General features: G+C 41.3%; 2 protein-coding genes across 6 annotated transcripts in view; one reads left to right on the top strand and one right to left on the bottom strand.

Annotated features, from left to right (window-relative positions):
* The window catches only part of KIF3A (kinesin family member 3A), a 94,460-nt gene extending 76,833 nt beyond the window's left edge, over window positions 1-17,627 (bottom strand). For 3 of the 5 annotated variants that reach the window (XM_070793188.1, XM_070793189.1, XM_019964556.2), the window contains exons 1-3: window positions 15,413-15,711; window positions 14,613-14,676; window positions 11,917-12,190 (exon numbers count right to left, since the gene is read on the bottom strand). In XM_070793188.1, the coding sequence (XP_070649289.1) occupies window positions 11,917-12,190; window positions 14,613-14,676; window positions 15,413-15,696 (622 nt within the window). In that variant the 5' untranslated portion in view covers window positions 15,697-15,711. Of the gene's footprint in view, window positions 1-11,916; window positions 12,191-14,612; window positions 14,677-15,412; window positions 15,712-17,543 lie in introns of those variants that run through there. The other 2 variants (XM_070793190.1, XM_070793191.1) reach the window with 2 other exon arrangements.
* Window positions 17,628-20,486: 2,859 nt separating this feature from the next.
* Window positions 20,487-23,446, top strand: part of CCNI2 (cyclin I family member 2) — a 4,142-nt gene continuing 1,182 nt past the window's right edge. The window contains exons 1-4 of the mRNA XM_070792273.1: window positions 20,487-20,496; window positions 20,804-21,273; window positions 21,594-21,725; window positions 22,223-22,297. Coding sequence (XP_070648374.1) covers window positions 20,487-20,496; window positions 20,804-21,273; window positions 21,594-21,725; window positions 22,223-22,297 — 687 coding nt within the window. The remainder of the gene's footprint in view (window positions 20,497-20,803; window positions 21,274-21,593; window positions 21,726-22,222; window positions 22,298-23,446) is intronic.

Below are 23,446 nucleotides of genomic sequence, written 5' to 3'. Positions count from 1 at the left end.
TAAACTCACAGAATGTACCATATCTAGAGTGAACCCTAATGCAATATGGGGCTTGGAGGATAACGATATGTTAATACAGGCTCATCCATTTTAACAAATGTAACCACTGTGGTGCAGGATGTTGACAGCGGGGAAGGTTGTGCATTTTGGGACACAGGGGAACTCTCAGTACTTTGTTCAATGTTACTGCAAACATAAAATGTTCTAAAAATAGCTTATTCATTTTAAAAATCTTTTTTAAATGGTAGAAGGATTATGTACTTGCTACTGAGAATCCAAAAAGTTACAATTAAACTACATGTGAATAATGCACAGTAAACTGCATTATATATACATGCCTAATTTTTGTCCTTTTGCAAAATATTTTTCTATTTTTACTATCAACAATCTTCAGTCAGCATAATACACTAGAAAACAGGCAGAAAGTCCTTGACATTCACATATTACCCTCTATAATGTTTATTTTATATATATATACATAACTGTTAATTCAAAATTCAACTTGTGGCATTTCTGATTCCAACAAAGATGGAATAAGAACCAAATTTACTCTCCTGATGGAACAAAAAGCAGACCAAATATATAAAATGATAGTTTTCAAGAGAATGAACATCAGTCAACAAAGGGCTGCGGTTCCTGAAAGGTAAGGTAGGTCATATGATTGCCCAGCTTCCTGTCGTGAGACAGAATCCAAGTCATGGAGGAGGAGGAAGAACCCAAGTAGCTGTCAGCAGATTCCCTGAGTTGAGAAGAAGCTGAGAGTCCAGAGAGGCCAACATAGCTAGAATTTGGAGGACACATTCCCAGAGAAGAGAAAGCTGCACAGAAAGAGCTCCAGAGATCCACAGAAGTTCCTCCTCAAGTATTCAGCGGGATACTCACTAGCACAAAAGTATAAGGAAACTATCTAAATATGGCCAGTAGGGGAGGGAATCATATGGAAAGATGGGAAGGAAAAGCCCCCAGCACTCACAAAGGCATAATTCACAGGACATTAGGAACACACAGTACACAGCAGGGCCTTGCCTCTGTAGTGGGGAGTAATAACCTCACACTGAGCACTGCTCTAGTCCTAACCAAAAAATCTTCCAAAAAAGATCTGAAAGGATGAAACTGCTTTCAAGTAAGCGCATCCCAGAACAAAGCCATGAATATTTATAGAATGAAAAAAAAATCCAAGACCCAAAGTTAAATTCAGAACACTCAACCAAAAACTGCCAAGCTTGCAAAAAAAAGGCAAAATGATGACTCATAATGAAGAAATCAATTAATCGATCAATCAAAATTAGTTCATAACTAACACAATGTTAGAACTAGCAGATGACTTTAAAACAGTTATAAAAACTGTACTCTATATACAATAAAGTTCAGTGGAAACTCTGGATGGAAATTTGGAAAAACTTGCATGGGAGATATAATATAACAAAGACCCATATCGAACTTCTGGAGATGAAAACTACAATGTATGAGATGAAAAATACAACACACAGGGATAATAGATTAGGCACTGCAGAAGAAAAGATCTGTAAACTTGAAAACATACCAACAATCAAAAACGAAACACAGAAAAAAATTAAAAGTAAAAAACCAGCATCAGTGAGCTGTGGGACAATTTCAAGCAGCCAAGTATATATGTCATTACAGAATCCACCCCCCCCCCTCCCTGCTCCAAAGCGGAAAGGACAGAAAAAATATTTGAAGAAAAATAACTGAAAATTTTCCAAATTTGATTAAACCCACGGATCCATGCAGATTCATGAACTTTGGCACAGAAACATGAAGAAAAAATACGTTACAGCATATCATAAACAAACTGACAAAGCCAGTGACAAAGGAGAAAAGCCTAAAAGCAACCAGAGAAAGACATGTTACATGAAGAGGAACTAAGATAAGGATGAAAGTAGATTTCTGGTCAGAAACTAATTCAAATGGGAAGAAAGAAGAGCATTGCCTTTCAAGTACTAAAGGAAGAAACCATCAATCTAGAATCCTATATCCAGTGAAAATATCCTTCAAAAACAAAGGCAAAAAAACCCACTTTTTTAGACTACAAAAGCTGAAAGAATTTATCACCCATAGACACGCACTCTAAGGAATGTTTAAACAAAAATTTTCAATGCAGAAGAAAAATGATACTAGGTGGAAATATGGATCTACATAAAGGAATGAAGAATACTAGAAATGTTAATTACATGGGTAAATAAATACAATTTTTCTCCTTAAATATATATCTCTTTAAAATATAACTGATGGTTTAAACAAAAATAATAACAATATGGTTTGCAGTTTATAACATGTACAAGTAAAATGTATGACAACAAGAGCACAAAGCTTAGGAGGAGAGAAATGGAAGTATAGTGTTAGTTTTTATATTATCCATTAAGTGGTACAATATCACTTGAAAAACCATAATATATTTAATATTTATATTATAAACCCTAAAGCAACCACTAAAATGCAACAAAGATACACTGCTATAAACCAACAAAGAACATAGAATGGAATAATAAAAACACTTGATTAACCTTAAAGAGCATAAAAAGAGAAAAAGGGAACAAAGAACAAATGGGACAAAGAGAAAACAAACAGCAAGGTGACAGATTTACACCTAAGCAAGTAATTACAATAAACAGAAATTGTCTCAATACCCTAATTAAGAAGCAGAGATAAGATTGGACTAAAACCCAAGACCAGTCACATGCTGCTGCACAGAAAATCGCTAACTTAGCAGACCTGAGAAAGCTATACTTTCAAAGTCCAGCTTTCAAAATTGGCCTTTGGCTGATATCCGGGAATTCAGATTTAGGAAGGGTTCCTACCAATCACTGACTATTGAGAATGACTCACTATGCCCAAACTGTTTGTATAAACATGGTGGTTTATACTAAACATTTGCTTTTCTTATGAGAGTCTGGGATCTTTGCATGTGCCAGGCTGAGGCTGCCTCCATGAGCAGCCTCCAATAAAAACCTTGGGCACTGTGTCTCTGCAGAGCTTTCTCACAGACAACATTCACAAGTACTCTCACAAAGAGAATTAAGTGTATCCTGAGGGTCCCCCAGGAGACAACTCTTAGACGTCTGTAATTGATTTCCTCCAGACTTCACAACATGCACTTTTTCTCTTTGCTGATTGTTTTTTCCAGTATCCTTTTTGTTCTAGTAACCAAAGCCAAAAAAAAACCATATGCTGAGTTCCATGAATCCTCCTAGCTATCATCAAACCTGGGGTGATCTCAGTGATCGCCAGGACAACTACCTACTAGAAATGAACTTTCAATATAAAAACACATATAGGTTAAAACGATGGAAAAGATATATCATGTTAATTCCATTCAAAAGAAAACTAGAATGTGTATAATAATATCAGACAAAGTAGATTTTGGAGCAAAGAATATTACCAAGGATGAAGAGAATCATTTAATACTGAAAAAGAGGTTCATCAAGAGAACATAACACCCCTAAGCATTTATGCAGCTACTCAAAGAGTTTCAAAATATATGAAGTAAAAACTGACAGATTTAATGACATAGGAAAATACAAGATTAATAGAGAATTCAATACCCCCTTCTCAATAACAGACCAAGTACAAAATAATTAAGTACACAGAAGATTTGAACACTACCAAACAAACTGACCTAATGGACATTTACAAAAACTCCAACATTAGCAAAAATATACATCCTTCTCAGATATACACAAAACACTGAATAATAATAAACCACATTCTGGGCCATAAAACAAAAGATGCAAGTTACATAGAGTATGTTCTCTGACGAATGGAATTACATTAGAAATCAGTAACAGAAAAGATGTCAAACCATGTGGAAACTAAGACATGTCTAAATAACCCAGAAATCAAGCAGGAAAATAGAAAGTATTTTGCAATGCATAAAAATGAAACACCCTATGTCAAAATCTGTATGATGTCACTAAAGCAGTACTTAGGGGGTAATTTAGAGCATTAAACTCCTATATTATAAAGGAAGGTTTCAAAATGATGGCCTTGGCTTTTACTTTAAGAAAGCAGAAAAAGAAGCAAGTAAGAGGAAAAAAAAGAAGAAATCAATGAAATTGAAAATCATAAAAATAATGAAGAAAAATTAGTAAAACCAAAAGTCGCTTCTTTGAGAAAATTAGAAAAGATCAATAAAACTGATAAACCTCTTGCCAGATTAATCAGGAGAAAAAGAGAACACACATTACCAATACCAGGAATGAAAAAGGTTACATCACTACATTCTAACATAAGAACAGAGGATTAACACACACATCTGTCCTCCAATAAAGCCCATAACTTAGATGAAACAAATTCCATTAAAGACAAACTGCCAAAGCTCACTAAAAAAATAAATAAATAAAAAACATAACCTGAATATTCCTGTATCCATTAAAGAAATTCAATCTGTAGCTAAAAACCTTTCCATGAAAAAATTTCCCGGCCTAGTAGGCTTCACTGGTGAATCCTACCAAACACTTAGAGAAGATATACTACTAATCCTAGGCAAATTTTTCCAGATAATTAAAAAGGAGGGAATACTTCTCAACTCATTCTATGACACTAGCATTATTCTGATACCAAAACCAGATAAAGATACTATAAGAAAACTACATTACTTACATCCCTCATGGCCACAGTTGCAAAAATATTAAACATTTTAGCTAATCAAATCTAACATTATATGAGAGGATAATATACCATGACCAAGGGCATGCCGATTTCACATTTTAAAATGAATCAATGTAATGGACAAACTTTTAAAAATAATTTAAGTGCAACAAAATTGCATTTGGCAAAATCTGATATACATTTCTGAAAAAAACTCAGCAACCTAAGAACAGACAGGAACTCACTCAATCTGGTAAAGGGTCTATGAAAAATCTACAGAGAACGTCACATTGGTAAAAGTATGAATGCTTTCTCCCTAAGATTAGGAACAATACAAAAATGTCCCCCTTACCATTTCTATTCTACACTGTACTGGAGGTTCTATTCCAGTCAGGGCAATTCAAATAACAGAAAGACTGGAAAGAAAGAAGCCATTTTCAGGTGAGCTCTCGTGTGTAGAAAATCCTAGGGAGTTTATCCCCCCAAAAAAAAGCCTACTAGAAATAATAAATTTACCAAGGTTGCAGTATACAAAATTAACATACAAAAATCAGCTGAAAAACATGAGCTCCCACATGAGAGATCACACCCACCACATTGTCTATAATCAAAAAGACAAATAACAAGCTTTGGCAAAGATATGCGGACATTGGAAATCTCACATATTGCTGGTGAGAATGTAAAAATGGTATAGCCATTGTGGAAGACAGACTGGCAGTTACCTTTTTTTTGGTTTGTTTTTGTTTTAATTTATTTTTTAATTGAAGGATAATTGCTTTACAGAATTTTGTTGGTTTCTGCCAAACATGAACATGAAGGCAGTTAGCCTTTTGACTCAGCAGTTATATTACTAGGTACCTAGGAAAACTGAAAATATATGTCCACATAAAAACTTGTACAATGTTTTTGTACAATGTTCCTGTACAATGTTCCTGTACAATGTTCATAGCAACATTATTCATAAAAGCTAAGAAATGGAAACAACCCAAATGTTCATCAACTGATGAATAAACTATATAGCGTATCCAGACAATGGAACATCATTTGGCCATAAAAAAAGAATGAAGTATGGATACTTACAACATGGATGAACGTCAAAAATATCATGCTAGGATTTCCCTGATGGTCCAGCTGTTAAGAATTTGCCTGCCAATCAATACCAGAGACACAGGCTCAGTCCTGGGACTGGGAAGATTCCACATGCCATGGGGCAACTAAACACACATGCCCTAGAGCCTAGGCTCTGCAACCACAGAAGTCACTGCAACTAGAGACAGACCAAGCGCAGCAAGACCCAGTGCAGCCAAAAAATAAATAAATAAATAAATAAAAATTTTAAATCACGTTAACAAGAAGCCAGACACACCAGAATAAATGGTGTATGATTCTATATATTAGAAATGCCCAGAAGAGGCAAACTCATACACACAAAGTAAGTGATTGCCAGGGTAGGAAAGAGAGAATTGGGAGTAACTGCTAATGGGTACAGAGTCTCTTTGAGGGGTGATGGAAATGTTCTGGGAACAGATACATAGTTGCATGTATGAAGGTACTAAAACCCCCTAATTTGTGCAGTGTAAAATGGTTAAAATAGTGAACTTATTAGGTTTCCCTGGTGGCCAGGTTCAATCCCTAGGTTGTGAAGATCCTCTGGAGGAGGGAACAGCAACTCACTCCAGTATTCTTCGAGAATTCCATGGACAGAGGAACCTGGCGGGATACAGTCCATGGGGTCGCAAAGAGTCAAACATGACTGAAATGATGAACGCTTTACCACTTACTCATGTTATTTAAAATTTATCTCAATTTAAAAAGTCTAAAATAATCTATTGCATTTCTATACATGAACAATGTGCAATTCCCAAAAGAAAATTATGAGAACAATTCTGTTCACAATAAGCATCAAAAAATACTTAAGAAAGCTTACCAAAAGTAGTACAAGATCTGCAATTAAAAACTACAAAATACTGATGAAAGAAATTAAGACATAAATAGATACATCATGTTCATGTATTGGAAGATTCAATAGTGTCAGAATAGTAATTCAACACAATCCCTACCAAAATCCTAGGTGGTATTGAGTGTGTGTGTGTGTTTGTGTGTGTAAACTGACAAAGTGTCCCTAAAACTTTTATATAAAAATGCAAAGGACCTAGAAAAGTAAAAACAATTTTGACAGAGTAACAAAATTAGAAAACATACACTACCTAATTTCAAAACATTTTACAAAGCTACAGTAAATAAAACAGGACAGACATGGAATAGAACTGACAATCCAGAAATAAGCCCACCTATTTGTGGTCAAGACCACAAGGGGTCAAGACCATCCCCATGGAAAAGAAATGCAAAAAAGCAAAATGGCTGTCTGGGGAGGCCTTACAAATAGCTGTGAAAAGAAGACAAGCAAAAAGCAAAGGAAAAAAGGAAAGATATAAACATCTGAATGCAGAGTTCCAAAGAATAGCAAGAAGAGATAAGAAAGCCTTCTTCAGCGATCAGTGCAAGGAAATAGAGGAAAACAACAGAATGGGAAAGACTAGAGATCTCTTCAAGAAAATCAGAGATATCAAAGGAACATTTTATGCAAAGATTGGCTCGATAAAGGACAGAAATGGTATGGACCTAACAGAAGCAGACGATATTAAGAAGAGATGGCAAGAATACACAGAAGAACTGTTCAAAAAAGAGCTTCACGACCCAGATAATCACGATGGTGTGATCACTGACCTAGAGCCAGACATCCTGGCATGTGAAGTCAAGTGGGCCTTAGAAAGCATCACTACGAACAAAGCTAGTGGAGGTGATGGAATTCCAGTTGAGCTATTCCAAATCCTGAAAGATGATGCTGTGAAAGTGCTGCACTCAATATGCCAGCAAATTTGGAAAACTCACCAGTGGCCACAGGACTGGAAAAGGTCAGTTTTCATTCCAATCCCAAAGAAAGGCAATGCCAAAGAATGCTCAAACTACCGCACAATTGCACTCATCTCACACGCTAGTAAAGTAATGCTCAAAATTCTCCAAGCCAGGCTTCAGCAATATGTGAACCGTGAACTTCCAGATGTTCAAGCTCCTTTTAGAAAAGGTAGAGGAACCAGAGATCAAATTGCCAACATCCGCTGGATCATGGAAAAAGCAAGAGAGTACCAGAAAAAACATCTATTTCTGCTTTATTGACTATGCCAAAGCCTTTGACTGTGTGGATCACAATCAACTGTGGAAAATTCTGAAAGAGATGGGAATACCAGACCACCTGACCTGCCTCTTGAGAAATCTGTATGCAGGTCAGGAAGCAACAGTTAGAACTGGACATGGAACAACAGACTGGTTCCAAATAGAAAAGGAGTACGTCAAGGCTGTATATTGTCACCCTGCTTATTTAACTTAAATGCAGAGTACATCATGAGAAACGCTGGACTGGAAGAAGCACAAGCTGGAATCAAGATTGCCGGGAGAAATATCAATAACCTCAGATATGCAGATGACACCACCCTTATGGCAGAAAGTGAAGAGGAACCAAAAAGCCTCTTGATGAAAGTGAAAGTGGAGAGTGAAAAAGTTGGCTTAAAGCTCAACATTCAGAAAACGAAGATCATGGCATCCAGTCCCATCACTTCAGGGGAAATAGATGGGGAAACAGTGGAAACAGTGTCAGACTTTATTTTTCTGGGCTCCAAAATCACTGCAGATGGTGACTGCAGCCATAAAATTAAAAGACACTTCCTCCTTGGAAGCAAAGTTATAACCAACCTAGATAGCATATTCAAAAGCAGAGACATTACTTTGCCAACAAAGGTCCGTCTAGTCAAGGCTATGGTTTTTCCTGTGGTCATGTATGGATGTGAGAGCTGGACTGTGAAGAAGGCTGAGCGCCGAAGAATTGATGCTTTTGAAGTGTGGTGTTGGAGAAGACTCTTGAGAGTCCCTTGGACTGCAAGGAGATCCAACCAGTCCATTCTGAAGGAGATCAGCCCTGGGATTTCTTTGGAAGGAATGATGCTAAAGCTGAAACTCCAATACTTTGGCCACCTCATACGAAGAGTTGACTCATTGGAAAAGACTCTGATGCTGGGAGGGACTGGGGGCAAGAGGAGAAGGGGACATCAGAGGATGAGACGGCTGGATGGCATCACTGACTCGATGGACGTGAGTCTGAGTGAACACCGGGAGTTGGTGTTGGACAGGGAGGCCTGGCGTACTGGGATTCATGGGGTCGCGAAGAGTCGGACATGACTGAGCAACTGATGTCATATGATCTGTGGTCAGTTGAATTTTGATAAAAACACCAAGTTAATTCAATAGAGATAGAGTAGTCTTCTTGGAGAAGGCAATGGCACCCTACTCCAGTACTCTTGCCTGGAAAATCCCATGGATAGAGGAGCCTAGTGGGCTGCAGTCCATGGGGTCGCACAGAGTCGGACACGACTGAGCGACTTCACTTTCACTTTCATGCATTGGAGAAGGAAATGGCAACCCACTCCAGTGTTCCTGCCTGGAGAATCCCAGGGACGGGGGAGCCTGGTGGGCTGCCATCTATGGGGTCGCACAGAGTCGGACATGACTGAAGTGACTTAGCAGCAGCAGTCTTCTCAATAAATGATGCTGGAACAATTAGACATCCACAAGCAAGATAGGGAAAAAAGGGAGTGAGACAGAGAAAGCAAAAAAAAAAACCTCAGACCCCAACTTCACATCATATATAAAAATTAAAATTGGCCAGAGGGCTTTCCCAGTGGCTCAGTGGTAAAGAATCTGCCTGCCAATGCAGGAGACACAGGTTCAATCCCTGGTCAGGAATCCCACATGCTATGGAGCAACTAAGCCCATGTGCCACATATACTGGGCCTTGTGCTCTGCATAAGGAGACGCCACTGCAACAAGAAGCCTGCACACTGCAACTAGAGAGTAGCCCTGGCTCACCACAACTAGAGAAAAGCCCATGGAGCAATGAAGACCCAGCACAGCCAAAAAATAAATCAAATTATTTTTAAGAAATTTAAGATCTTAAATGCAGTGATGGTGATTGCAGCCATGAAATTAAAAGACGCTTACTCCCTGGAAGGAAAGTTATGACCAACCTAGATAGCATATTCAAAAGCAGAGACATTACTTTGCCAACAAAGGTCCATCTAGTCAAGGCTATGGTTTTTCCAGTGGTCATGTATGGATGTGAGAGCTGGACTATAAAGAAAGCTGATGGGGAACACATGTACACCCATGGCGGATTCATGTTGATGTATGGCAAAACCAATACAATAATGTAAAGTAATTAGCCTCCAATTAAAATAAATAAATATTAAAAAACCAAATTGAATAGTAAAAATCATATAGCTATCTCAATAGATGCAGAAAAGCTTTTGACACATTCAACAGATATTTACGATAAAGCTCTCAATAAAGTGCAATTAAAGGGGACAAACCTCAACATAATAATAGTTTTGTGTGACAAACCCACAGCCAATATATCATGCTCAATGGTGAAAAGAAAAAAGTATTTCCTCTAAATCAGGAATAAAATAAGGCTGCCCACTTTTGCTAATTTTATTCAATATAGAATTGGAAGTCTAAGTCAGAGCAATCAGGAAAGATAAAAAAAAAAAAGAAAGCTGAGCGGAGAAGAATTGATGCTTTTGAACTGTGGTGTTGGAGAAGACTCTGGAGAGTCCCTTGGACTGCAAGGAGATCCAACCAGTCCATCCTACAGGAGATCAGTCCTGGGTGTTCATTGGAAGGACTGATGTTGAAGCTGAAACTCCAATACCATGGCCACCTCATGCAAAGAGCTGACTCACTAGAAAAGACTCTGATGCTGGGAGGGATTGGGGGCAGGAGGAGAAGGGGACGACAGAAGATGAGATGGCTGGATGGCATCACTGACTTGATGGACGTGAGTCTCAGTGAATTCTGGGAGTTGGTGATGGACAGGGAGGCCTGGCGTGCTGGGATTCATGGGGTCCCAAAGAGTCGGACACGACTGAGCGACTGAACTGAATGAAGATCTACATGTTTACAACTTCTAGATAAAAACACAGGAGAAAATCTTTGTGGTCCTGGGTTTGGAAAAAATTTCTGAGCTATGTCACCAAAAAAGCATGTGATAAAAGAAAAACTGATAGTGAGACTTCAACGAAATATAAAACTTTTCAAAAAACATCACTAAGAAAATGAAAAGACAAGCCACAGACTGGGAGAAATATTTTCAAATCACATATCTGATCATGTATATGAGTCCAATATATAAAGAGCATGACTAAATAATAAGAACACAGGCAACCGAATTTTAAAATGGGTAAAATATTTTAAGAGATATTTTACCAAGAAGATATATAAATGACCAATAAGTACACAGATGTTTCATGCTGTTAATCATTAGGGAAATACAATGAGATACCACTACATATCCTCTAGAATAGCTATAATTAAGAAGAATGATAGTTTAAGAGTTGGTGAGAATGTAAAGAAATTAGAACTCTCATACCATGCTGTCGGGAAAAAAGTACAGTCACCACTACGGAAACCTGTTTTGCAGTTTCTTCAAAAGATAAACATACATAAACCACAAGACACAAGCAATTTCACTCCTAGGTATCTATCCAAGACCAATTTTGAAACTTATCTGCACAAAGACTTAACGTTTTTAAAAGACAAAAGAATGTTCCTAACAGCATCATTTTTAATAGCAAAAAAACTGGCATCATTCAAATCCCCAAAGATCACAAAAGGTGGTGTTTTCATATAAAGAGTCACGTCTAACTCTTTCAGACCCAGGTACTGCAGCCCACCGGGCTCCTCAGTCCATGAAATTCTCTAGGTAAGAATACTGGAGAATTCTTCTCCAAAGAATCTTCCCAACCCAGGAATCAAACCCCGGTCTCCTGCACTGCAGGCAGATTCTTTACTGTCTGAGTCACAATGCTTGGATGACATCACCAACTCAGTGGACATGAGTTTGAGCATACTCGATGAGACAGTGAAACCTGGCATGCTGCAGTCCACGAGGTGGCACAGAGTCGAATACAACTGATCAAGTCAAAGAAAACAGATAAAGACAAAATAGTGTACAATCTGATTTATATGAAATTCTAAAGAAAGGCAAAACTAGACAGAAACCAGGTCCATGGTTGCTGGGGGTAGGACTGCAAAGGGACACGGAACTTACGGGGATGATAAAACTGATGGTTTCACAACTGTATGTATTTACTACAACTCAAACTGTACAATTCAATTATACAATTACAGTGGGTGAAATCACCGGGTATTATTAATAACCTGATAAAAAGTTGTTTAGAAGTAAACTAAAGTACTTACCATTGTAGCCTTCGAGAACAGAATCAATAATAGGTCTGGCAGTTAAGTTATAAACATCTAGTTGTTTACTCTCTGGTCCAAAAACAGTATCAAAAGTAAATGTCTTTGGAGGTTCATTGGAAGAATCAGTCTTATGTACAGTGATAGTTCCCCTCATCTCATCCACACTGACAGCCTGTTTGTAGCACATTGATTTCTCTCTCTCATTGAGGGGCCGGCACCTAACAACCACCTTCACATTATCGCAGCTTTCCGGCTTCTCTGATTTATTGATCTGGTGGAGAAAATATTTACAAATAACGAAAAGAACATTTACTTTTACCTTCAACAGATTAAATTTAAAACCTGAAAAGGCTACTTTGCCACCTCAGTGCCTTGCACACATTAAACACTCCATAATTATTTGTTAAATTTAATTAAAGATCTTACAGATATATAGAAAAACTTATTAAAAAGGTATAAAAATAGTTTCTTTTATAATACAAATAAGGAAAGAAGTAATTTAATTTACATTTATAGTTAATGCTATTCAGGCAGAAAATCAGAATCTGTAGGAGACTTGTCTTTCTGCACAAAGTCCCTGACTTCCTCTGAGTTTCCTGCCTATAGAAAAACAAACATGAATGTGGTTAATAACTTTAATCAAGAATCCAGTAGTAGGTCCTCTGTGCCCTCTCAGACTTTCAATTTTCTTTTCTACAATGCATTAGTTTAAAAAAAGATATTAATCAAATAATACATCCACATACGGTCTACTTTTCCTATATTAGTGAAAGACAGAAAAAAAAAAAAAAAGCCTAATGGCAGAGAAAAAATATTTTGGAAAAAATTTTTAAATGACTCTACCCTTATGAACATTTGTATACGTCAAGTTTCAAACTTTGAAATTCTATGATTAAGCATCTATATTAAAATTCAATCCAATTATTAAATATAATCCAATTATTATCCAGTTTAACAGTTAAGTTGAACAGATACTAAATTCCTACTCTTTCAGATACTCTAAGCATCAGAGAAACAAACATGAGCCACTGTCATTCACAAGGAATAGATGATATCAATTCAACACACTTCTTTCCATCTCTACTTTCACCACCTTATTCCAGGTTATTATCTTGTCCCGAATTATAAGAGATTCCTAACTGTACTGCTGGGCTTCCCTGGTGGCTCAGCGATAATCTGCCTGGCAATTCAGGAGTCTCAGGTTCAATCCCTGGGTTGGGAAGATCCCCTGGAGAAGAAAATGACAACCCACTGCAGTATTCCTGCCTGGGAAAATCCCAAGGTCAGAGGAGCCTGGGAGGCTCCAGTCCATTGGGTGGCAAAGAGTTGGACATGACTTAGCAACTAAACACCACCACCAACTGTACTGTTGCATCTAATTAGGTTCCCCTATGGTCTGTTCTCTACCTGGCGGTTGGTTTCAACAAATCTAATTATGTCACTCCCCTACTCAGAACTCTTTAGTTTCCCACAGATTTCAGGATAAAAGTCAAAATCCTTACAGTGGTCTGTGAGGTCTGGTTCTGGCCCATGTCCACTTCTCCAGCTTTATTTCACAAGTTACTCTGCTTGGCTTTCTTAGTCACAGCCACACTGGCTTTCTTTTAGGCCTTTTCTTGTCTTCATGCTTCCTCTCACCACACTCCTTTCCAGGTGCTGTTTCTTATGCCTAAAACATACTCCACCCTCTTCAATTACTTTGCAGAGCTCAGCTCAATAGCTCCTTCACCTGGGAAGACTTCCCTGACTGCTAAGTCCCCGACTAGAGTTGACCTAATATAGGTCCTGATAGCACCATTCTTTCTTCTGCATTGGTTACAATTTTATTTATTTATTTATTTATTTTTTGGCTTCTTATTCTATTAAAGTCCCTGTCTGTATCTAAATGAGAAGTTCCAAACAGGTACTCAGTCAAGGGACTAAATTTAGCCCACAAATGTCTTTTGTTTGGCTCCTATTATCTAAAAATCTTTTAAGTTAGTTGCTAAATTTAAAAATTAGAAATCTCATTAAAATAACAATCTCTAGATTCTCTGAAAAAAATAAGATATCTGACATTTGTAAGCCAGCATTCCTACATGGCAACATTCAGACCATTCACCAGAGTCTACTTCTATCTACTGTATGCCACCTATCCACTTCACTTAGTTAAGCGTCCTATCACTGTAAACATGTGTGGTTTTCACCTCTGCCCTACAGGGCAAGCTTTTCCCTTCCCAAGTTCAAGAACCTGGCTGGTTTTGCTCAATAGTGTATCTCCAGTGCCTAGTATGTAGTTGTTGTTGTTGTTTAGTAGCTAAGTCGTGACCCTATGGACTGTAGCCCGCCAGACTCCTCTGTCCATGGGATTTTCCAGGCAAGAATACTGGAGTGGGTTGTCGTTTCCTTCTGCAGGGGAACCTCCCCAACCAGGGACCAAACCAGCTTCTCCTGTATTCAGTTCAGTCGCTCAGTCCTGTATTACCGGGGGGATTCTTTACCACTGAGCCACCAGTGTGGCTGGTGCCCAGTAATAAATTGTTGAATAAATTGATAATTAAATAGAAAGCAACAAGGAACAAATATTAAGCGTCTAATGCTAAAAGTCAAGCACTGTCCTTCAAACCTCCTGCGCATTATCTTATTTCATCCTGATACCCCCATGAGGAAAAGTTTAATTATGCAGAAAAGAAGAACCCAGAAAGATAAATTACCCAGGGCCTCGCAACCGGCCACTTCTCAGGTGTTCTCCATGACCCTATAATGGACTTACGACGCCTGCTTGAGAGAACGATAATAATCTGTGAAATCCTACAAGACGAACATACGACCACCCACCACTCACGCCCTCACGTAAATAACCGGCCACAGTTGAAGTGTTCCCCATGACTGGACTTACGACGCCCCCTTATTAAGTCACACGATAATAATCTGTGAAATCCTACAAGACAAGCATACCATCACCCACCACTCACCCGCCTCACACACAAAGACACCTACGGATTACATTCTGCACTGTAAGCTAGAGCGCCACGAGAGGGATGACAGCTCGAGTCAGAGGCCTGGAGTAGGGACAGACAACCCGTGCTCTGCTGCCTTCCGGAGCTTGGCTCCGCGACGCAGAGATCCACCGGGCATCCAAGAGCCAACCCTCCGCGGCCGCTCCTAGACCGCCTACCCAGAGAACAGGGCTGGGAGCGAGAGCGCATCCTCTGGCACAGCGCCTTTATGTCAAGCACCCCAGGCCTTTCGGGATGCACCAGCGACCAAGGTCGCAAGGCCTGCTCCGGGCCCCTCCCAGGGTCGTGTGGACCCCCACATGCCCGGGCCCAACCGCCTGGCTCCCACACCGCTTGGCCCGCCCGGCCCGGCCCGGCCCCGCCCCACCCCACCCCACCCCACCCCACCCCACCCGAGCCGCCCGCCTGCTCCTCGCCTCCATGGTAACGGCCGCGCCACCCGGCCAGGCCGCAGAGATGAGGAGGAACCCCAGCGGCTGAATGACTCTCCTTACCGGCATTGCGGCTTCCTCCCGTGCCCCGCGGACGTCCCCGCCCGGGGTGCAGTCCAACGACAACGGGCTCGCGGGAGAGGCGGATCAGAGACTACTGAAACACTACCTTGGCGCACCCAAGACTGCGGCTCCTCTGGTGAAAGCTCGCTGTGCGCAGGCGCACTCCGAGCTCGCCCCGCCCCGTCCCCGGGCACGAGGCTTCCTCCGCCTCTTGTATTACGCCTGCGCCAGAACTTTCCGAGTCCGTCTCCTAGGAAGCCACTGCGCTTGCGCAATGCTGCCATTCCGCTGCCGCTGGAAATCTGGCCGGATTTAGAGGTGGGGTATCTGACTACTACCGATGGGGAAGAAGAGGCAGTCGTAGACCGGCAACGCCGCCCATCTTCTAGCGCTTGCTGTGTTCTAAATATTATAAACAACGATAGCAATTGTACATTGTGTTTCCTCAGAAGAGCCACCTTACATATGTTATTGTGCTTGATTGCCAACTTGATTATGACCTGTCTCGCCATTAGCTGAGGAACTTTGTTAGTATTCTCACAATTACCTCCAGAGCCTAGAATAGAAGCTGGCACAAGGTGGGTTTTCAATAAATATTTGTGAAAGATATTTGGCAAAACATACAATTATGTAAAGTTTAAAAATAAAATAAAATTTTAAAAATAAATAAATAAATATTTGTGAAAGAAAGAATGATCTATCTTAACCTCTCCCCTGAACACCGCTCTGCTTGGACGTACAATAGACATTTCAAGTTTATCATGTACAAAATTGAAACGTTGATTCCCACTTCCTATCACCTACTAGTACCTACGCCACATCTGTTAAACATAAACAATTTTAAAAGTCCATCACAATAATGTAAGCTGGATTCTGACAATTGATAAAGTTAAAACCAGTCTTTTTCTCTCATACTTAATATCCAATCTTTCTATAGAACTAGACTAGTAGTCTCTATCTCAGAAGTAGAACCAGAATCTGACCACTTTGAGCACCACCATCTCTCGCCTGTATTACTAAACAGCTCAGAACTGGTTTCCTTGCAGTGCATCCTCTTGCCCATCCTAGTCTACTTTCAACACAAGAGACGGAGTGCTGGTGTTAAAATGAGTCAGATACTGTTGGTGGCTCAACGGTAAAGAATCCGCCTTCCAATACAGGAGATGGAGGTTCTATCCCTGGGTGAGGAAGATCCCCTGGAGAAGGAAATGGCAACCTACTCCAGTAGTCTTGCCTGGGAAATTCCATGGATAGAATGGCCTGGCAGCTACAGTGGGTAGGGTTGCAAAAACTCTGACATGGCTTAGCAACTAAAACAACACTGCCTTCATTCATAACCTGCCAGTGATTTCTCATCTCCCAGCATAAAAGTCACAGGCTTGGATCACAATCCCTGTTTCCTGCAATCTTCCCTCTTACTCATTATTGAAAACTGTACTTCGGCCACCTCATGCAAAGAGTTGACTCATTGGAAAAGAGTCTGATGCTGGGAGGGATTGGGGGCAAGAGGAGAAGGGGACGACAGAGGATGAGATGGCTGGATGGCATCACTGACTCGATGGACGTGAGTCTCAGTGAACTCCGGGAGTTGGTGATGGACAGGGAGGCCTGGCGTGCTGTGATTCATGGGGTCGCAAAGAGTCGGACATGACTGAGCGACTGATCTGATCTGATCTGATCTGATCCCTCTCGAACCAGCTCCAGTTGGCCTCCTTGATTCATCTGACCTTGCAGGCATGGTTTCATGATAGAATACAAGGCCTTCTATGCTTGCAGTAGGAGCTAATAAAAATACTTAGTGTCAGCATACTGTTCTAAGTGCTTTAATTCCTTTTTAATTATTAATTTAATTCACATAAAAACTTTTTAAAATAGGTACTATTAGTCATTTTTATAGAAAATAGGAGGAACTATTTCAGATTTAAAAAACTGAAGCATAGAGCCATTAAGTAAGTAACTTGTCCAAGGTCATACATATGGGCAGCAACAAAGCCCAGATCCAAAGCCAGGCCCTGCCTAGAAAGCTCCTCGATAAATATTGCCTGACTCCCTCATTGCCTTCAGAATATCTTTGTTCACATATCACCTCCTTGGTGAACCCCACCAATGATCTCTCTACTTAAATGCCAACCTTCAGATATTTTCCCAGTCGTCCAGTGGTTAGGACTCTGCTCTCCAATGCAGGGGATGCAGGTTCCATCCCTGGTCAGGGAACTAAGATCCCACATGGCACATGGTACAGCCAAAATCTAAGGAAGAAAACAAAATTCCTATCTTCAGTCCCAGCTTTGTTATCTTCCCTCCCTAGTTTATATTTCTCCATAGTACTTACCACTCTCTGATATATGATAGATACAATATATATCTGCTTTATTGAGATTCACCAGTTTATACAATTCAATGATTCTTACTGTATACAGAGCTGTGTGACCATAACCACAATTGATTTTAAACATTTTCATCACACCCAAAAGAAACACTTATAGCTATCACTCCCCCTTCCCCCTTGCAACATCCCAGCCCTAGGCAACCACTAATCTACTTTCTGTATCTATAGATTTGCCTATTTTGGACTTATCATATAGATAGAATTATATAATATGTAACCTTTTGTGAAATGATGTCTATCACTTAGAATAATATTTTCAAGCATCACCCCTATTGTAACATAACAATAATCCTTTTTATGGCTGAATAATGTTCTATTGTATGAATATACCACATTTTTATCTATTTATCAATTGATGAACATTTGGGTTGTCTCTACTTTTTGGTACTATGGACAATAAGTTTTTGTAAACATGTTTCATTTCTCTTGGGTATATACTACAAGTGAAATTGATGGATCATTTAGTAACTCTAATGTTTAACATTTTGAGGAACTCTCAAGTTGTTTTCCAAAGTGGCTGTACCACCAGCAGTGTAAGAGGATTTCCATTCCCACTAGCAGCTATGAGGTTTACAATTTTCTCTACCTCCTCGCCACCACCTGCTTTTGTCTTGAATTGCTTATTATGACCATCCTGCTGATGTAAAATAGCATCTCATTGTAGTTTCTATTTGTACTTCCTTGATGATTAGTAATGTTGGACATGATTTCACACACTCTTTGACCATCTGAATATCTTCTTCAGAGAAATGTCTAATCAATTCTTTGCCCTTTTCATTATTAAGTTGTAAGAATTCTTTGTATATTCTAAATACAAGTCTCTTTTCAGATACATGATATACATGTGCTTTCTCCTGTTATGTGTGTTGTCTTTTGAATCACTAGATGCTGCTCTTTGAAGCACGAAAGTTTTAAATTTTGATCAAGTCCAAAATTTTCTTTTCTTGTTTATTTTCTTGTACATTTGGTGCAAATCTAAGAAACCACTGCCTAACTCAAGACATGAAGATTTTCTTTTTTAACAGTTTTCTAGTTTTAGCTCTTACATTTAGATCTATGATTTATTTTGAGTTATTTTTGTATATGATATGTTATTGGGATCCAGTTTCATTCTTCTGCACATGAATATTCATCTGTCCTATCACATTTGCTGAAAAGAATGTTCTTTCCCCCACTGAATTATTGTAGCAACCTGGGCAAATGACAATTGGTCATAAATATGAGGGTTGATTTCCAGATTCTCAATTCAATTCCATGGATCTATATGTCCATCCAGTACTATATTGTCTTGATTATCATAGGCTTGTAGTAAGTTTTGAAATTAGATACTGCGAAGCCTATATATCTGCTTTTTCAAGGTAGTTTTGGTCATTCTGAATTCCTTGGTTGTTCATAGGAATTTTTAAAACACCTTGTTAGTTTAGATCTATGATCTATTTTCAGTAATTTTTGTATATGATATGATATAGGTATCAGAAAGACAGCTAGAAACTTAACAGGGATTATGTTGAATTGATAGTTCTGGAACTATTGCTATTTTAATAATTTAAATCTCCCTGTTCATAAACATGGAATGTCTCTCCATTTATTTAGATCTTCTTTAATTTTTTTCAGTAATGTTCTGTAGTTTTCTGTAGCATACACACATATTCCCCAAGGGTAACCACTATCTTCCGAGAAGGCAATGGCACCCCACTCCAGTACTCTTGCCTGGAAAACCCCATGGACAGAGGAGCCTGGTAGGCTGCAGTCCATGGGGGTCGCTAAGAGTCGGACACGACTGAGAGACTTCACTTTCACTTTTCACTTTCCTGCATTGGAGAAGGACATGGCAACCCACTCCAGTGTTCTTGCCTGGAGAATCCCAGGAACGGGGGAGCCTGGTGAGCTGCCGTCTATAGGGTCACGCAGAGTCGGACACAACTGAAGCGACTTAGCAGCAGCAGCAGCAACCACTATCTTGACTCTAAAATTATAGATCCATTCTTCATGCTTTTTATAAATGAAATCATACAGCATGAATTCTTTTTTATCTGTCTTCCAACATTCAATATTATGTTTGTAAGAGTCTTCCTTACAATGTGGTATAGTATCCCCTATATCGTGTGACTATACCACAATTTGTTTATCCCATTCAATTATAGATGGACATTTAAGTTGTATCCAGTTTAGGGCTATTACAAATAGTGCTTCTATGAACATGTAGGCTCACATATGCATTTCTGTTGGACATACATCTAGGAGTGGAATTGCTGGGATTTTCATATATTCTATGCAAGCTTTCCTCTTTCCTGACTAGAATATAAGTTCCACCTCTCTTCTATTCATATAGGTCTTCCCTAGTGGCTCAGACGCTAAAGCGTCTGCCTACAATGCGGGAGACCCGGGTTCGATCCCTAGGTCGGGAAGATCCCCTGGAGATAGGAGACGGCAACCCACTCCTCTTGCCTGGAAAATCCCATGGACGGAGGCGCCTGGTAGGCTACAGTCCATGGGGTCGCAGAGTCGAACACGACTGAGCGATTTCACTTCACTTCACTTCTCTTCTATTCACTGTTATTTTCCAGCGCCTAACACATTGCAGCCTTCAATAGATAACCTTCTCCCCAGCCGCCCCACCCCGGCTGGGGACTCTGCACCTGGGGCTAGGGCTTTAGGTGCGGAAGAGGGGCTCGGTAGGTGGGCATGGGGTGGAGTAAGAGTAGAGAGAATCTTTCACCCACCTGCGCGTTCTCCCTCCCGCCGCGTCCCAGGGCCGGGAGGAGTGGGCCCCAGCGCGCCAGGACAGTCCCAGGGCCAGGAGGTGGGGGTGGGCCAGCTGGGCCCGCTCCGCCCCGCCCCGCCTCGTGGCCTCCCCAGCTGCAAGTCACTGACGCTGGGTAGAAAACGCCGAGCTAAGCCGGGACCCAGACCTAGGATCTGACGCAGCCATGGCTTCCGGAGGGCGGCATGCGCCGCAGAACTCGGCCTCGGAGGTGAGACCCTCCCGGTGTCCAGGTAAGAGTTCGGACGAAAGTCTAGGCGAAATGGCCCTTCGCTGTCCGCTCCCCCCACGGCCGTGGAACGTCTCTCTCTCCGCGGCGATCCAGAAAAGTTTCTCGGAGGCGTGCCTGCGCGATGCGCTCCGGTTCCCCGCGCCTCCTTCGTGGACCAGATCCGTGCGGGGGGGAATGCGCGCTCGGCCACCTGCAGGCCCCGATCCCGCCGCAGCTCGGGGGCCGTCGCCCGCACCATCTACGCAGCCCCCTGTCCCCAGCGCCCCCAGGCTCATGCAGAAAACCTGGGGAGGCTTCCCGGACCAGCGCCGGCTGCTCGCCTACCTGACGCAGGCCCAGGGCCGCGAGGCGCGTCTGTGGCGGGGTGGCCAACTCCAGGTACCGGTACCCTCGCGGGGCCCACCCGGAATCACGGTCATCCCCCTCCCTCACGCGCGCACGGGACGAGGCCGGGTTCCACGTGCACCCGCGACCAGGTGAGCCGCACCCTGGAGCCTGCACCCTCCCCAGGTGCGTCCCTCTCACGAGGCGAAAGACGAGATTCCCCAGCTTATCTCATTGAAACGGTGCTTCATTAGAGGGCTTTGGAAGAGGGCTTGAGTTGGGGAATTCGGCTGAAGACCCAAAAAACGGGCGCAGGAAGGAGAGGGCCTGAATGGGGGAACAACTGCACGAGAGAGACACTTTTACGTGACCGCTATTTATGGTGAAGGGGCTTCTTACAACCCCTCTGGTCCAGCCACTGATGGACTGAGACCGACGACCTTCTCTGCTCTCTCCCACCTCCTCCTTTCAGCAGGCTGAGATTTGCGAAGCCTTCAGAGAAGTTGTGTTGTGGCTCCTGAGAGTTGAGAACATCTTTGACTTCTCTCAGACCACGTTTAACCTGGCTCTCTCCATCTTCAGCCGCCTCATAGTTTCAGTAAAGGTAGAGGAGTTATGAGGGATGGTGACAGATGGTTGGGTGTGGAAACTGACCTTTGTTTCCTGTTGCTACCTGACAGGGGAGCCATCCCAGGTGCTCAAACCCAACATTATAAATAAGTCAATGGCTCCAAGAATAGGACTGGAATTGGAAAATCCTACCACCTTACCTGTCTGGTTCCGTGTTGTATGGCCATCAGTGGTCAGCCTGAGGCCAGGAGGGGGCTGTGTGTTACCTGAGATGATGCTGTATTTCCCATCTCCAGTCAGTCTTCTAACAAAGAGCTATTGACTAGTCATCTGTGGTTCTGAAACCAGGAGGTTTTCACTGGTCACATCGAAAAATGGGGCTAAATTCCTTGCAAATAAATACAATGTCTTTTTTAAAAATTAAAAAAAAAAAAAAAAACTCGATTTCTTAAAAACAACAAAAAACCCACAGATGCTTTATGGTTAGTCTCTGACACTCATATTCTCAAATGTGTCTCTTCCATACTGCAGATAAAAAAGCATTTACTCCATTGTGTCACAATTACTTCCTTGAGACTTGCTACAAAAGTTAATGAAGAAGAGGAGGTATGCATCCCTGGAAGCTGGTTAAGGGCTGCTTTTGAGGTTTAGGGGTGTTTAACATTGGAAACACGAGTTTCCTGAAAGGTCTGTGATCTTGGGAATGGACATTTTGGAAAAGTCACACCTCCCAGGATCTCTGCTGTCCCTTCCTTAAGCTTGTCAGACGCTGGTGGTGGTGGTTTAGTCGCTAAGTCCTGTCTGACTCATGCGACCCCATGGACTATAGCCTGCCACACTCCTCTGTGGAATTTCCTAGGCAAGGATACTGGAGTGGATTGCCATTTCCTTCTCCAGGAAAACTTTCCAACTCAGGGATCAAACCTAGGCCTCCTGAAGGATTCTTTACCCATCTGAGCCATGGGAATTCTGGTACCCCACAAAAGGGAAAATAGAACAGCTGAATTGTCCTGGCCCAGCAAACCCGGAAGCCTGACCTCCTGGCAGATATATCTTGCTGCATTGGTTGATGGAAGATGTCACTTCCCACTAAGCAGAGGAAAGTGGCCTCCCAGACCATATGGCCTAATAGCCATCCCCCAGAAACTACATCCAAGAAAGCTGCTTGAGACTTAAGGACTTGCCTGTGTCAAAGAAACTGGTCTTCAGGGAGTCTGGGACCCTCATCTGGGACGGGCAGGAGGGCCACGAGCAGTGGGTGGAAGAGAAGCCCCCGTAAGTGCTTCAGGCTTGCTTGAATTTCTCCGTTTCACTATGGCTCCTGTTCAGAAGATCCTCTCCCAGTATCCTTCCCAAACCTCTCTCCCTACTTCCCTCCCTCCAACCTCTCCCCCTTTGTGGAACCACTGCCATTTATACAAGGTCCCCTTAGCTGATCTCAAGGTCCAAGGGGCCAGAAAAAGGCATGGTGTGTCCAGTTCCAAGCTTGCAATAAAAACTATTTTAACCCTGTTTGTTAGAATGTAATGTGTGCCCCGCAAAGATGCTTTTGTCCAACTAAGAACCAAGTAAATAACCCTTAAAAGAACAATTTCTAGAGGTTATATAATACTTTGTTTATCTAAAAGAGTAGGACCAAGTCTTCAATGCACTTGGTACTTGAATGTTTACTCATAGACAAGCCTTATAATTTCTCTGGGGAAAAGTCATAGCCTTCAATAGAGGCTGAAAGGAATGTGTTTGCAGCTATGGTGT

The sequence above is a fragment of the Bos indicus genome, chromosome 7 (genome assembly GCF_029378745.1).
Source record: "Bos indicus isolate NIAB-ARS_2022 breed Sahiwal x Tharparkar chromosome 7, NIAB-ARS_B.indTharparkar_mat_pri_1.0, whole genome shotgun sequence".
In the NCBI taxonomy this organism is placed as follows: domain Eukaryota; kingdom Metazoa; phylum Chordata; class Mammalia; order Artiodactyla; family Bovidae; genus Bos; species Bos indicus.
Note: the sequence above shows the minus strand (reverse complement) of the source record. Positions and strands in the feature narration are given on the sequence as shown.